Source organism: Poecilia reticulata, chromosome 12 (genome assembly GCF_904066995.2).
Source record: "Poecilia reticulata chromosome 12, P_reticulata-male-v2, whole genome shotgun sequence".
NCBI lineage: Eukaryota > Metazoa > Chordata > Actinopteri > Cyprinodontiformes > Poeciliidae > Poecilia > Poecilia reticulata.
The window spans coordinates 17,374,894-17,391,916 of record NC_088841.1 but is presented as its reverse complement, the minus strand read 5'-3'; the positions used below and the strand labels follow the sequence as shown (position 1 = coordinate 17,391,916).

At 38.9% G+C, this 17,023-nt stretch overlaps 1 protein-coding gene across 8 annotated transcripts in view; it reads left to right on the top strand.

Annotated features, from left to right (window-relative positions):
• The window catches only part of strbp (spermatid perinuclear RNA binding protein), an 88,110-nt gene that overhangs the window by 36,028 nt on the left and 35,059 nt on the right, over positions 1 to 17,023 (top strand). For all 8 annotated transcript variants that reach the window (XM_081613334.1, XM_017307886.2, XM_008424014.3 and 5 more), the window contains one exon: positions 10,706 to 10,878. In XM_081613334.1, the coding sequence (XP_081469460.1) occupies positions 10,876 to 10,878 (3 nt within the window). In that variant the 5' untranslated portion in view covers positions 10,706 to 10,875. The remainder of the gene's footprint in view (positions 1 to 10,705; positions 10,879 to 17,023) is intronic.

The window sequence follows — 17,023 nt, the reverse complement described above, 5'->3', positions numbered from 1 at the left end:
TCCTCTGTGTATTTTACACATGGTCCTATTGTTTTTTTTTTTTGCCCTTATCCTTCATCATTCTTAACAAATCCATAACCATATCTGCTGGGTTTACAGTTTTCACTCTTCTGCATAGTTAATATTTTTTTTCGTCTCATGTTTTTCGGTTCATGCTGACAATATTCCCATCTTGTTTTTAAACTCCCTTACGCCTCCTCTATCCACATTGAATTCCATCGTTTTCTCTCCTCCCCCTTTTTCCTTCCTTTTTCTCTCATGTCCTTCGTCTTCTCCACCAAGCCAGAGAGAGAAAGGAAGGAAGTATGTAATGACACTGCCATAATCGAGCACATTGCTCAAACTGACCTGAAATGAATGGAGGCTCAGATCAGCTAATGTTAAACCACGCCAGGTTAAATCGCAGGATGTTAAGGAACACGATGTGGAGCAGCTTACGCTTCAAGAACACGATCAGCTTGAGTTTTCTGTATAAACATTTTTATTTTATCTTTTTACAGAGGAAAGAACAGAAATTTCTTTATGCTTTTTCTTGTGGAGGTACATTTCCGATGTTTGCAACGCAGGGTTTTAGCTTAAACAGGTGCAAAAAAACTTGGTTTGTTTTCACATTATGCATATTTCTTGAAATTGATAGCTGTCAGAATTTATTTTCTCATCTTAGAGATCCAGAAGCTCCTCAGAGATTTTTTTTTCATTTTCTGTTGGTTTTTCGCCAGTAAAATGAGAGTCGTGACTTGTCAGCAATTTCACGTAAATTCAGAAAAGCCATACCTGAAACATGCATATTAAAACATGCATGTTTATATAAACAAACTTTATATTAAAAAAATGTCTCTGATTTTCAGCTTGCTGAGGTATTTTCCGTTAAAATGCAGCTCAGCTTATTCAGCAAACCAAATTCTACATTTTATGCATACCACTTAGAGATGTGTTAGCTAAACTCCACTCAGTTGACTACGGGCAATCCACAGGAAGTTTGATATTCATCAATGTTTTTAACTCCAGTTCTTTCTTCAAATGGGTTTATTTTTAAGTAGAAGTGCAGAAATTACCCTGAGCAACATGTTTAGAACACTGCAGAGGTGTCCCCATAATTCAGCAACAAAAAAATGATATCTTAAATTGAAGTGATTCAACATGAGGACTAGGGACAGGTGGGAACAGCTAGACGTGATTTTCAAGTACAAATAAAACCGACCAGAAGCTGCAAAACAACCACAGCATCCATTGCAGGTTCCAGGAATGATCGCCAAGAAGACAGACTGATGAAAGGTCTGCTCCAACCAGTTGGCCACACCATACGTGCACATGGAGCATAATCCATGATATTTTATTAATAATAGCAGAAAGAGCGAGGCAATGAGAAAAAAATAGACAATATTCAAATGCAGGACCTGATTCTACGCAAGTTGAAAGCTGCTAAAAGTCACTAATCCAGCATATTGTTTACCGAAACAAAGGAATCACCCAGAAACTCTGGTCTTTCTCTTGGCCGCAGTTATTCCAGCAGTCATAAGGATGTCATACAGTCCTTATGACTCATCTATGATCACATATTCGCTATTTTAAATTGGCTTCCTTTAAACTCTTATTGAAATCCTGTTTTGGAATTTTTTTTTTCTGTAATGTTGTCTTTTTTATAACAACTGCACAGGAAGTCTACTTTTGTTAATATTCTTGAAGTATTTTACACATGTAAATAAGCATTAGTAAAGAATATGCACTGTGCAAAAATATTTGAATATCCTGATTTCATAATATTATCTGAAGCAGCTGGCCGGCCATCAGTCAGTTCACTCATCTGTCTATTTATCCATCCTACATACAGTCTGTTTTTTGCAGGGTCATTTGTTTAAAATTGGTTTATTGTAGAAATATTTGTAATTTGCTTTTTTTAATTTTATTTATTTGCTAAAAAGGAAAGAACAGGTTGGATATTTGAGTCTGAAAAGGGAGATTTTGACTTGAAAGATGCATACAGACGTTTCTATCCACACATAAATGATGGTCCGTTTTTGATCTATATATTTTTTTAAAATCTTGTCAATCTTTAAATTCCACCACCTGCCATGTCACCGGTTTTCTTAATTAAATCAGGGAGGCTGGGGCGGGATCACACACACACACACACACCACCAAGTCGTTTAACAGCTTTCTGCATGTGTGCTCGCTGAGCTGCCTTTGTGTACTGGAGCCCATTAGGGAATTGGACCACATCTGGACAACCCTAGCTGTCATAACATGTACCCAACAAATAGCACGCAGCTAACATGTCATTATTGAGATCAACCTTTGACCTAAATTTGGCTTGAATAATCCCTTTTTCATCTTTTTCTGATATATTTTGGCTATTGACCTCATGTAATCTTTGAAGCTCACATCCAGCTTAGCTTGTTGATTTGCCACTCACTTTCAAATTAACAGAGGCTACTTTTTCCCAGTACCATTTACTGATTATCAATTTAATTGTCCACATAGAAATGCAGTGCAGCTTGCGTAGACATGCGTGTACAAGCGCACCAACAACGAAAATGAGTTGGGGTGTGACAGCTTTTTTGTGTTTGCAAACAGGAGTTGAGCAGGGCAGAGCCTTTCAAGGAGGATTAGGCTGCTAAGTGTCATCGGAGGAGACAAGTAGGCCAAAGACCACTAAGATGTCACTTACACCACAGCAGCCACTGTTGGCGTGTCTCTGCATGAATGCAGCAAGGTCTTTACAACTGGTAGAAAGTGGAAGTGTGTGGGAATATATATTTGCTGAAGAACAAAGGAGACGGTCTTCACAGTGAACAAACACACACGCGCACACACACACACACACACACAATGTATGCACTATACGTTGTAGAGCTGCTGCACAGCCCTGACAGGACCATCTGTTCCTGCTGAAATCAGCACAGCAGGATCCTACCAGCGCACACACAGTTGTAGCATGCTTCAGCTCTGGCATAGTGATAGTCTATTTATTCCCCACACTGACGCAGGACAGTACTCACACTGCTGAAATGAGTAATATGATGTGGATGGAGGACTAAATACTGCCAGATAGATAGATAGATAGATAGATACAAAGTGCTCTGTCCATTTAAATAATTGATCATGGGGTGTTACACTGCCCTGTAAGTGTTATCTATTTTCCCTCCCAGAAGCAACATCAGCGTTTTCTCTGCCTTCTCATCAATACTCTGTTCTCTGACCTCTCCTGGCCTGCACCTGGATCTGGTCAATGTACAATATACAGTTTCAGTAAAATCAAGCTTAAAAACCAAAGAAACATACAGTTCTAGTCAAATGCTTACATGCACTGATCATATGCATGAAAGGAATATACTTTTTTTTTTTCAGTATGAACACAAATAACTGCAGAGATATTATGATGAGCAGAATTGAGTTTGGATTTGGAAATGTACACATTTATGGGATATATGGTCATACATTCCCACTAATACTTGGGTTGATGCTCATGAATGAACAGTTGCAGACTGTTAGAAGTTGATTGCATCAAGTCGTTAACTTTGTAGCAATGTCTCATGCTGCGCATGCGTGTGGTGACAGTGGGAAGCAAAACATGTTTTATAACAGCAAGAAACCTGTAGCAACCAGAAGCACCAGTCGAGGAAGGCTTTCTATGTTGATTAAATAAAAAAGCAGAGTTAAAGGCACCGGTATCTCAGAATCCTAGAGGATTCATGTTGACGAGAAACACAGCTAGACTGATGAGTCTGAGCCAGCTGTAAAATGTATTTGGAAAAAATAGTTTATTGTCCTTTTACTAAAGCAATTTGACCATTTGACTCCTGATAACATACTCAGTTTTGTCCAAGTTTCATCCATCAAGCTAACATGAGCAAAACAATCAAATAAATACAATACAGTTAGTCACTTGTGGTCTAATATGAATATTTTTATTTTGTTTGCATATTGCATTAAAGCCTTGCCACATTTATTTTAGCATAAAATACCAAGAAATAAGGAAGCCTGGTTATTTTTATGATATATGTTGAATGGACAAATAAGTGAGGATGGAAGGAAAGTGCCACCCTCACACTAACATATCACTTTGCTCCAATTAAATGTGTAAGCAGAACTTTAAAGTCAATTCTGCAAGAGCATAAGTGTTCACATCGTCAAGCAATTTTTACTAAACCTGTTGAAATAAAACTTCAGCAGCGCTTTGAGAAACATTACTGGAAATTGTTGTGTTGTATTTTATTACTCTAATTCCTGGCGGTGATTGAATGCTGCACCTGGCAGTTGGCCTACTCGATAATTGCGTTTAATATTTGATTGTGGGGAGATTGTAGCGGTGAAAGATGCTACAAATTGGTGTAAATTCCACTTAATGAATGCATTCTTGCTCTGTTTTCCAGGGAAATTAAGCTTAGAAATGACAGGAAATGTCTTTGCTGTGAGCGCAGGACATGCCTGTGATATCCCGTATATCCTTTGTCCTGATATCATTCCAGGCCACGCCGAGCCTGCTGCATAGTCCTGCATTAATGAGACATAATGCAGATCATATCCACAGCGAGTTGCTCCCTAAATATCATGTCTGTTATGCACAGTACATGTGACAAAATTACGAGCGCAAACAACTGTGAGGTTTTTGCTGCTCTTGTGTGTAAATTCGATTTATAAAGGTCAAATCTGTGTAAAGGTTTAGCTACATTTCTACGATGTTGTTTCACACCAATCTTTTTCTTCTGTTCTGTTCTTATCAGCAAAGGAAGGAAGTATAATGATATACTTTATTTAGAGATAATGGACGTTTTTATCAGACAAGAAATTGTGTTTGCTCTAGAAAGGAAATAAGTCATTATACAAAGGGAATCTCCCTTTAGCCTAAGGCTTAAATTACTTGTGGTACTACTTATCAGTTCGGACATTTGGATGCTGAACTTTTGGCTGAAAAAGATGAATAGCTGTGCATTGAAAAAGTAAAACTTTGAATTTTTATCTTAGCTTAGTCAAAACGTGACATTATATTTACTTTTTGACTCCTGGCACATCTGTGGAAAAACTCTACCATCGTTTTCCTTCATGACTATGAATATTGGCATGTTTCTCCTGGCATAGAAATATGAATAAATTCTAGAAGTAAGGCACTTAAAAAGCTATTTATTTTTGATTTGATCGACGGATGGGAAACAGGATTGGAAACAGACATAGAAGGAAAATAAACTGAAGAGTTTGTGCAGAATCTTCTCCGTTATCGTCTAAAATTAGCAGATCGATTTTTAAACAATCGAGAACAACAGAGGAAACTCCCATGGTTTGTCTACGTTTTAAAATGCAGGAGGTTCTCTCCAGCTGTCCTTAATGAGTCTTGATCATGTTGGGTTTTGCCTCCCCTGCTCTCACCATGTTATCTTCCTGTAAGCGGCTGTCTGTGTTTTGACCACTTTCCTCTTCATTTGTCTCGGCCTCTCTCCGCCGATGGATTGAGCAAAACAGCCGTCTGTCGGCCAGCACCTGTTAAAGCAGGCCACGCTTCGTCACAACAGAGGCAGCCAGAGGGAATCACGTCTCAGAATCATCTGAGACGTGATTCTGCATCCATTCTGCTGATATAAGCTCGCTAACTAGAATGAAGAGGTTTGTGTGTTCTGGTGTCTGTGTGGTATTTTTAATTACCGCGGACGTTTTACAGATGTTTTCACAGATAACCCTGGAAGGCAAACACACATGAAGGCAATACAATATCTTAATATACTGCCCAGGGTACTTAAACCACCCGGGGCATTTACAGGAGCCGATACGTTTATTCACTTAAAAAGTAAAACAATCTCAAATAAAAAATTTTATTTGATCAAAACCAGTGATGTCTCAATTAGAGATACTTGACATTTCATCAATCAATGCATTGTTTATGACAGCCTGTCCATGCGGGGCTGCAGGGGACTGGTGCCAATTTTCAGGGGTCAAAATACATCCTGGACAGTTTCCCAGCTTATCAATTAAATGAAACAAAATCATTGGGAAATGCATATTTTGCTTTTTAAGGTATATTAGAGAATTTAACAACTAAATTTGCACCAATTAGAGACTTTATTTGGTCTGATTTCTGTTACAGAATGTAGATTAAACCCTAAAGAGTCATTTTACATTTACAGCTTTAACTCTATTCCATTTAAAATAAACAACAGGCATTTTCCACCGCTCAAAATTTTAAAGAAAACCTATGACTTGCTATTGTGCAAGAAATTGTTAGGTCAGCCATTTTTCCAATATACATGAGCCTTAAGCAGCCATTCTGACATTATTAATCAGTGATTATTCATACTGGGCTCAGACACTGTGTAACAATGTGTGTGTGTGAGGGAGAGCAGCAGGTTTCTAACAGCTCTGCAGTTAAACTAGGTCTTACCATAATGTCCAAGTAAAGAAAAAAATATTCAAGTTAAGGCATTTTAAACTGTTTTTTTTTAGCTTCTTCATTTAACACAGTTGGCACAATTAGTAATTATTACCATTTGTGTAATTACCTGTAGACATAATCATGTGTGTATTCCTTGAAGAAATGTACTTTTACTATACCTGTGAGATTTCCAAGAGATTGCTAACATTTTGTAATGAAGGATATAAAAAAAATAATAAACTAGAGAATCTTTAAAACATTTTCATTCCCTGTTATCTCTGCATTATCTCCCGTTTTAAAAGTGGCAGCTTGAGAGAATAGCCAGTCTGCAAAGGTGGAAAAAATGCAGTTTATTCCTTGTTTTGAAGCCTCATAATATGTAAAGTACTTACAAATATATGCATGAGAGAAATTTACAAATGAAAAATAAATTCTAAAAACACACAGACTTCCCTGCACCTTCATTATTATTTATGTACACATGTCTCTGCAACGTTAAACCTTTCTATAATCTGTTTCACTGAAGTGCACCCAAAATTACTTAAGAACAACAATAAGCAAACACTAACAGTAACAGCAACAGTAACAAAAATAAAAAGAGGAATACGTGCAGTAACATTATGGACCTACATTTATAACCTCACTGTGTGCATTGAAGATGACAATAACTTGAAGAAGAAGCCAGCTTTTCTGTTTCCAAAAAAAAAGCATCCTTTGCTTGCATTACTTGGCATAAACCATAACTTTAAAAGGAAATACGTCATGAAAGTGAGCTCTGCTAACCCTAATTAGCAGAGTATCTCTGCTTCTTCTGTCTTCTGCCACTCCGTCTCCACCGCTGTTCGTCTTGTCTGACGGTTATCAGATAAGAAAGGTGTAAATTGCTGCCCGCAGCTTCCTCAGCAAATTCGCCAACTCTTTCTGTCATTCTTACTTCCTTTATTTCCCCTTTCAAAATTTTCCCTTTCTCATGCCCGACCTGGTAAGGAAGGACACGGCACAGGTGTGCGGTTTTCTTCACTCGTGAAGCTGCTGTGGAATTCGATGCAATAATTGGGGGATGTCATGGAGTTAATGTGTGGTTTTGGTTTCTCCGTGCATGCCTGGATGTGTGTGTTCATGCTAATTCCCACAAACTATCTCTGGTGTTAATGAGGCAGGTTTTCAGCCAGGTTTTCTTCCCTCTCTTTTCTCCTCCACTTCTCAGGAGAATAGCTCACAATCACACTTTAATGACCAGCCAGCACGGTGGGAACGAAAGCGGAATAGGAATAGGGAGCACTAAGGCATTATGTGGAAAAAATATAATTATTGATCAGCTTTAGTCCAAGGTAGACGAAATCGCCACAGGATGTATTTAACAAACAGGATGTAAAGTTTGCACAGCCAGCATGAAACCATGGATTTGAGAAGCCGGTCTTAATAATTTCCCAAGGGGGTGATGAAGATGATCTGTAGACTGTAGGCCACATGCTGTTTATCCACGAGAGAGCTTCGTTCAGGGTTTGATTTAATAAACACTTGGTCCCCACATTGTGTAATATTTTTTTTGTTTTTGCAATCAAAAATGCGAGGTATTTATCCTTCTCGTACATATGACTCTAATTTCAGAAAAAGGAGAAGGAACGCACTGTCAGACTGCGAGATGAAATTGCTGTTTATCACTGAATTGTTCTGATAATGAAAATCAAATGGGGGGGAGGGGGGCTTTCACACTGCTATTACGCCTCTTGGCGGAGCACTTGTGGTTGTGTGCTCGCCACTATAATCATGTGCATGCAGTCTTAAAGTGGCCAAGTCATGTTGGAGGAGAGCTTACCCGCCTCCAGCAATAAGCGCTGGCTCTGAGGTAACTGGCACAACGCGAGTGCTGGGACACGGGCTCTGCCACTGCCAGGTGTGTTGAGGAGGCAATTGTCATTGTGGCCGGCCCAAGGCCAACAGCTTAAAGGCGGAGAGCTGGGGAGAAAATGAGGAGCAGCTTCTGCTCGAGTCTGTTTGCCTGAGGGGTCAGCTCAATATCTGTGTTGTTGCTTATCCGATTCCACTCCGTCCCCCACTTTGTACTTGTCTGATTGTTTAGCGCTCCTCTTGCTTTTCCTGTTCTTTCTGTCCCGGTCGCGGCGGTCGGTGATCGTTTACAGTTCTGTCTGCTCCTCTGCTTTGCCTGAGCTTCTCACCATTTTCATTTCTTTTTCCTTTCGTCTCAGGCTTTTTGTGTCACCAAGTGGAGCTCTTGTTGGAAAGACAATTAATATGAATGTTTTAATCAATGAAACAAATATTTCCTAGTAATTCATTGTTCATGAGGAAACTCAAAAAAATTGAAAAGATAATTTTCTCCTGCTTTCACCATTATATAGCTTTTTTGGTTCTTTATACTATGTTACTCTTTGAACTTGATAAACAAACGGCTGGAAAAACGAGATATTTTTTTTCTATTATTTAAAACAAAATAAAATTAGGCTCAGTGAATGCCATTTGTTGAATTTCCAATATAAAAGTGATAGAAGTTCATTAATAGTTTCTTTTGTAGCTCTAACTGGACATAAAAAGAAAATCAGTGACCACAAATATAAAATGGTTTCAACAAACCTTCCACAAACGTGAAAAGGAATCATAAATGACATTTCTGTTCATTTTGCAGCTGTATTATTGACCTATAGGGAGGGTTTGTTGGACTCAAGAGTGTAAGCCAGTGAATGAAAACAAGCACGTGTTTGTTTAACATCCCCCTCCATCAGAACGTTGCCAACCCATGAATTATGAATAAGGGCCTGTGAGGCTCTTTGCATGTATTTGCCCTACGTGTGTCTACATCTATCTGCTCGTGAACTTACCCGTTAGTCTGTCAGTTCCTGCTGTTTCATGTATCCATTGTACTTTTACACACCTTGGGAAAGTTTATATGTTGAATTTGTCCATATTTTTCATTTTTCTCACATTATGAACCACAACGTTCAATATGGGTTATTGGAATTTAGATTAACACAAGGTTTTTTGGTTTTTTTTTTTTTTTTACAAATAAAGTGTTGCATGCATTTATTTTTAACCTGCTTTTACTCTGATGGCCCTAAGTGAAAGACTGTGAAATCAAGTGCCCTCAGAGGTCACCCTATCAGTCAAGATATGTCTGTGTATTCAAGACATCAAGTGATAACAAATTTAAACTTTTGGGACAACATTTAATAAGCTAAGGGCTGCAACGTGATGTTGGCAGCATCGTGCTTTGGGGATAATTCTTCACAGCAAGAACGGGAAAGCTGATTATAGTTGGTAGAATGGAGCTAAATGCATGACAACCCTAACAATCTTTTAGATGCTCCAAAGCACTTGTGTTATAAGACTAGAGTGCATTCATATTTGCTGTAGTCTAGTCAAAGTCCAGATATGAATCCAGCTATTTATCCAATACGGCTGAAGTTGAGCTTTTTTGTAAAAAAGAAGAAGCAAAAAAAAGTATTTGGGTATGCAAATCTGGTGAAGATTTAGGCTGTGTTCACACTGCAGCCTGAAGTGACCCAATTCCAATTTTTTTGTCAAATCTGATTATTTTGCCGGGGCCGTTCACACTGCCACAGATATGCGGCCTGTATGTGTTCTGCAGTCTGAACGGGCAAACAACCTGAATGTGCCCCGCATGTGCAGTAGAGGGCGCAATAGCTTCAGCGTTCTCAGTGTTCTGCCAACCGCCATAAAAAGAAGTGCTTAGTGTTTGCGGAAGTAAACATGGAGGCTAACGGTGTAGCATAGCTTACATATTTGAAGTTGTTGTCCAACCGGAGCAACATATTAACAACTTAATCCTCATATAGTCTGTCATGGTTGTTGTTTTTCTTCCCGGTTGATCAGGACGCAGAATAGTGACATTTGTTGAGTATCAGTGACGTTCAGTTCGGATGAATGTGGCCTGGACGTTAGGTCGCATTTGAATCGGATACACATCAAATATGGGTCACATTCGAACAGAATTCCGACCTGTGCTGTTCAGACTGTCATAAAAAGATCGGATATAGGTCGCATTACGTCAAAAAAAATTGGAATTGGGTCACTTCAGGCTGCAGTGTGAAAGCACCCTTAGTTGCAATTGTAATTAAAGTTGTTTTCCACAAAGCGTTGACAAAGGTATCCACAATTTTTAGACTCCTGTTGACGAAACAGTTTTGAAAACCGTGTGTCCTTTTCCATTCGGTCTGTGGTTGTAATGTGTTAAAATGTGAAGGAATTTGAATAACTGTTGTTTATATGTTGCACATTAAATAACCTCGCAACGTAGTGTTTAGTAAGTCGTCGTAGTACTGATCATACCTTTCTTATTCTCTCTTTCTGCTGTTCATTCTTTAGAAACCATCGTTCTAGAGTGGTCAGAGTGAGAGACGAGCACATGAGGAGCAGAAACGTCTCGCCATCTACATCCTGACGAGTAACCTTGCTTCTGCACCCCACCACACGCCCCCCAACTCCAGAAGTGGGCGTCAGCAGGAAGGAAACAAGTGACCACTCCTCCTGCAGGCATGGTAATGCACTGATTGTTTTGTAGGTGCTGGGGATTTTTGCGTGGGGTGTGTGGATTATCCACAGCGGAGAAATCACTTCTCTCGAATGGAGGCCGCGAGTTCGATCTGATAAGTTGTTATACAGATAGCTAATAGATAATGTAAGTCCTGGCTGAGAAATAGATGTGTGATAAAGGCTTGTTCAGGGCAGATAGGGGAGGAGAGCTCATACATCAGTGAGAATAGAGTAGATGTTGAGAGAATGAGTTATGAGCATTTAGAAAATGAAGGAATGCAACAAAATGGATGAGGCGAAGGTAAAAAGAGGCAGAAAATAAAACAATTTACAGCATCCTTCAAAATAATAGCACTTCTTTTAAATGTTTTTAACAGTAGTAGCAGGATATTACATTAAAAATGCAGGAGATCCAACCTTTAATTTGGGAACAATTGTAGCAATATCATCTCTGGCACCATAATGAGCTCAAACATATGGTCTAATCAACTCAGAAATGGTTAACCTAATACAAAACTACTAACATTCTTCCACAGCAGCCTCTGTACCCTGACCTAAATCCAGTGCATAAAAGTGGACCCAGAAAATTGCACAAAGTAGATTTGTCAAAGATCCCTGTTGCTGTTCGCTCCAACTTTGTGAAACATTACCGGGAAATATGTAGCTAGGATTCAGCAAAAATATAAAATAAAGCCTTTTCCGTTTAAATCATTTACATGAACGTGTCAAAAAAAAAAAAAACTACCAACAACACAGTAATGGAGAAGAGATTGCTGATATGAAAGTTGTCCATATCACATTAAAAAATCTACACAAAGCTGTTCCTAAAAATAAAAAAAAAATCTAGTTTTATGCAGAGTGTTGTATCTAAGTATTCCTATGGAAAGTTGAGCAAAAACTCCATAAGCAAAGATGATTACCAAAGCTACTTGGACAAAGAACAAGGATTTCAGGACCTGCTTCAAGAGTCGCCTCGCAAAGGCCAACCTGGATTTCAGTTACAAATTTTGCTCTCGCCAGATAAAACTTCAGAAGTGCCTTGTCTGAAAAAGGACTGGATTGTTCCTCAGCGGTCTAAAGTCCTCTCTTTTTCATTTGAAAATAAATGCAGCAAACATAAATATTCTCCTTTTTTCCCCCATACTAAAGGAAATTTATTCTACTGCAATTAAATAGAATTTTATTCGAATGCATTTGTAATGCATTTATTTAATAATATCTCATTAGCATTGGGGTGCAAGTAATGCTGAAGATTCTTCACGTATGGCTGTTTTTCATAGAGCCAAGCCGTTTTCTCGTGACCTTTTGGATTTTCTCTTTCACTTTAGTATCACTGCATAATTAATTCTTCTAGATTTAATTAATGTGCTCCGTCTTGCTAATATGCTCCTGACATTTAGTGAATAAATATTATTGTTTAATAATAGCTCTTTTGTCTGCATATTTTTGCAGGTTTAGAAAGTGCAAAGAAATGTAACAACACAATTTTTAATTATGTTATAAAAGGTGTAAGATGGCTGGTGCAGGAGCACAGAGATACCGTTCAAAGGAGCTTCAGCACTGGGTGGAGAGGACGGCTCAGAGGATCAAAGAGAGTTGAGGGAAAAGAAAATGACAAGAGGAAGCAAATAAGACCATAAAACATAAATGATAGAATAATGTGAAAATAACGGTAAAAAGGAATGTTGAAAGCAAAAGGAGATGTGCAAAAGTGGAGGGGAGGAGTGGAGAAGGAGCGTTAGGAGCAAAGAGGTTGAGGTAAAATGTGTGCGGGACGGAGGATTGATTAATGGTCTTGGCTTGTGACAGTGGAAGTTCCTCTCCCATGGGGAGGGGGGCTGAGCAGAAGATGAATTATTAAAAACTAGAACAAGAAAAGGGAGGAGGAGAAATTGGTACAAAAAGTGAATAAGTGGGAAGAGTCGTTTGTTTGGGAGGCAGCGGAATGAAGAGAAACGGGGAGGAGAGGAGAAAAATGCACTTTGGAAAGAAAAAAAGATGTTACCGGTGGTGCTGAGGTTGGACGTTGCACAAAGGGAAAACATAGCTGAGCTCATAAATAACCAAGGGTAATGAGACCAGTGCATGCCCCCATGCTGCAAACTCAGTACTGTGATTACTCCTGACTTAGGGCAATGCAGCAAATGCTGACCTTGGTAGTGGCGTCAAAATGCAAGCCAAACAACACAGCAAACAACTCTTTTCATTGATGTTTCTATAGAAGTTCAATAACAACACCTGCCTACAGTTTGTTTGTAAGTGGTACACTGTTCTTTCTGTCTGATTGTTTGACCATGTGGTCACATTATTGGTGTCAGCCTCGATGTCTGGGTGAGACTCTAGAGAAGTTGTCCCAAATGGGATGTTGAATTTCACGTGAGACACCAATTGGCTGCAGATCAGTGCAGTTGTTAGCCTGTATTAAAGTCAAATAAACCATGTAATGCATTGCAGTGTTAAAACTGTGATACCATGGAATTGTTGTATATTTATTGTGTTGTTTTATTGTTATTGTCCCACTCCAAATAAGTATTTACCAGCATTGACTGTTAATACGCTGCTTTCAGCAGTTTAATTCAATAACATGTAATGCAGGAAGTAGAGTAACTTTAGTTTGTTTTTTTATAACATTTTGCCTTTAAGTAAGAATGGAATGTTTTAAATATTTACATTTTTGGTGGGTTTTAGATCTATAAATCCTAAGTTAACTATCATAAAATGAGATTTGTTACTGTAGTGTATTTGTGTTTTTCTGTGTCATTATTGTTTATGTCCATTTTATGTTCCTCAGCAAGTTAACTATGTATATTTTATTTAAAAGTTTGTATATTTAAATAAAATTTATATTTCACTTCTCAGTCCTGTACATGATTGGGAAAAATGATGCTTCTTTTAGCAACTAGGTCTTAAAGTGTTATAGAGCCTATAAACCATGTTTCTGCATTACCAGGAGCGAAGTACAGAAGCACACACACACACACACACACACACACACACACACACACACACACACACACACACACACACACACACACACAAACATCTGAGTCTTTTAGTAGAAATTAGGCGGTGGGTTGATGTTTTGGAGGCTGGTTTATGGGCTTGACTGATTCTAGCAGAATTTCTATGAACATCATTCTTGTCTAAACAATACAGTCTGTGAATACTGATGGCACGCAGCATAACTGTTCCAGTGTATGGCTTTATTGTAGCTCATTCCCCCCCTCATGCTTTCAGTTCAGCTGATGGACCTGGTGCTAATGGTATTTCTGATATTTCGAATCCATGCGTGGGGTTTCGTTTATATATTTCGATGCATGTGTACCCTGCTATCTTGCCTTGCCTATGTGACGTTCTGCATGTCTGGTAATTTGAGAGACAGCTAGTGCGAGAGCACACAATAAAGCAGGATGGTGGAGTGTGGCGAGGCCGCCCTGCCAAGCAGAGTGCAGATAAATCACAGGATGAATTTTTAATGCAATCCCCCTGAGGCTGCTGGATATTGCAGAGAAGGCACTGAGTTGTTGCTTTTTTCCCTTCCGTCTTGCTTGTTACATCTCTCAAGGACTATTTTGAGATTTTTTTTTAAGTTTCTTTTTCTTTCACATGGCATGGTTACCTTTTGTTCTAAATAGGTGTGACATCTTCCCCAAACAGCACTTCTGAAAGGTTTTTTTGCGTGGTATTTATAGGTGGTGATGTCTGTTTTTCTGGATATAATTTTTACTGTGAAGGCTCGTGCTGTCAGCTTTTGAGCAAACCTTTTTTTTTTTTTTTACTTCAGCTTCCCAAAAGTAATCAAAGTTATTTATCTACCTCTGCAGTTTTGGCACATTTCTGCCTTCATCTTCTATTTCTTTTTGTGCCTTTAACACATTTAAGAGGCTTTTATCATCTCCACTTCCTAAACGCAAACACGCACATGTGCACAAAAATGTTCATAGGTTCTGATTAAAAAGTTAAAGGTGTTCAGGGCAGCTCACATGACCACCTGAATGAGGACTATACTCTCTATCACAGCTGATATTGCTCTAGTAAGCCTTGTCCTTGGCGTTGGGTCATGTAATTTATAGCAGATGGCTGCAGAGACGGGAGGAGTTTGGAGGGGACAGGCAGCAGAGGAACGTAAATTCGTAAATTCTGCTCCATTTAGTTGTGAAGTAGCTTCTCCTGACAGCATGTGTGACTGAGCACAGCCCTTTGAACTGATGTGCTTTGTGTTGAGGACAGATGTGGAGCTAATGGACAGAAGTGATGACCGTGACTGATCATATCATGTTTGTTTTTTTTATATCTATATCCCTCTGTAACGGTCCTGTGTGGTTTGTGTGTATTGAATCTTTGTCAGATTTTTTTTGCCGTGATATTCTGTGTACTTTCTTGCATTAAAGTGTTTGCACATTAGTGCACACTGTAAGTTGTAAATGCTGTGTAATGTGGTTATGTAACACGGTCCTGCCAGCTGGTAGGTTCCAGTGGAGCATGAAATGGAGTGTAATTGGCAAGTGTGTGGTCTAAAAGCACCAGTGACATGTGAAGGTGTACAGTCTGTGGAAAAAACATATTCCCCTCTGTATAGATTTCTGGGGGAGGAGGTTTCCTGCTTTTTTAACACTTAGACATTTCATATCATCAAATACATATAATATGCAGTTTTCGAATAATTATTTCATGTTTACCTGTGCCTGTGTGAAGATACCACATTTTTCTGTTTAAACATTATTAGCCACACTGGGTTACATTCATGTCTGACCTGTAGAACCAAGAAATCCACACAAAAAAACCGACTTGACAACATATTGTAAGCAAACAGATAAAAGAAAAACAACACATTACAGCTTGGGTTAAATAAATTCATGAACATACAACAAATAGTAATCGAAATCTGTTAATCAAGGAACGGTTAAAGTATCCATTTTTAAAGACGAATGTGTCCAGTGAATCATTATCTACAAATGGAGATAACATGAAACGGTGGCGAATCCGTCCAGAAGTGACCGGCCTATCACAATTTACTTAAGTATATTGACGGGTCTTCCAGGAGGTAAAGAAGACCCTAGATCAACATCTAAAATACTGAAGGGGTTAAAGTTAAGGAGATGATGATTTAACGACAAGAACAAGTCAAAAACACAGATTTGGGTTTGAGTATTTGAGTTTTAGTGCTTTTAATTTGGATTGTTTACCACAAAGCAAATTATGCTCACCCATTTAAATGAGATGATTTAAAATAAAGTTCACACTTTATTTTAAATCATCTCATCTAGTTGCAACAATTTAGCCAAAAATGACCATTTAGGGTTTTTTGGTGAAGAAAGAATAAAACCAGGAAGTCATAAATTGTAATTTCTGACTTCTTAGTTGTTGTTTTTTCTTGTGTAACAGCATTGCTGCATCTAAGCTTGTTCAGTCAAACAGGCTCAAAGATCATCATAAACACTGCTCAGTTAACTATGGCTGTACCTGAAGTCAATCGTTACGTCCTCTGTTCAGCTTCAGGTTAATGTGCTCAATTGAATGCAATTTCATTCTGACTCTTGACGTTGTCACAGGCAGACTGGATCATAACCTCTGATTTATCTTTAATGCCTGATTTGTTTCCTTTCATTCACCCGCTTGTAAGAGGATATGCTGTACAGCTAACTTCTGTCTTTCAGAGACTGTTGTCAGCCGTGAACAACATAACCACGAGTGCCTAGAATAACCTCTGTTTCAAGGCCCATCACATCTACGCTCCCTCGTCCTCATGTCAGCAGTGTTATCTCTACACACTCTGCTGGCTCGCAGGGTCGATTCTTGTCAGCGAGTCCCACTTAACGGTGTTGATTTACGTGGTCATCACAACAGCTGGCCAACAACGCCCCCCCTCCCCCCCACACCCTCCGCAGTCAAGGAACGCAGCTTTACATACATAGATTTGCTGGCACCCTCCCTCCTCTCAGCTTGGTTTATGGTTGCAGAAGCTCCCATTAGCCACAGCTCATAAAATCTGCTACGACCGCTCTGTTAAACACAGCTTTGAGAAGACACACAAGTACAAGATAAGCCCAGTGTGGGAAGAAAATGTTGGATGAGCTCTCAGATTGATGTGTTACTCCTGAGAAATGTCATTGTAAAATCAAGTTCATATATGTGTCAGTGACTGAGTAG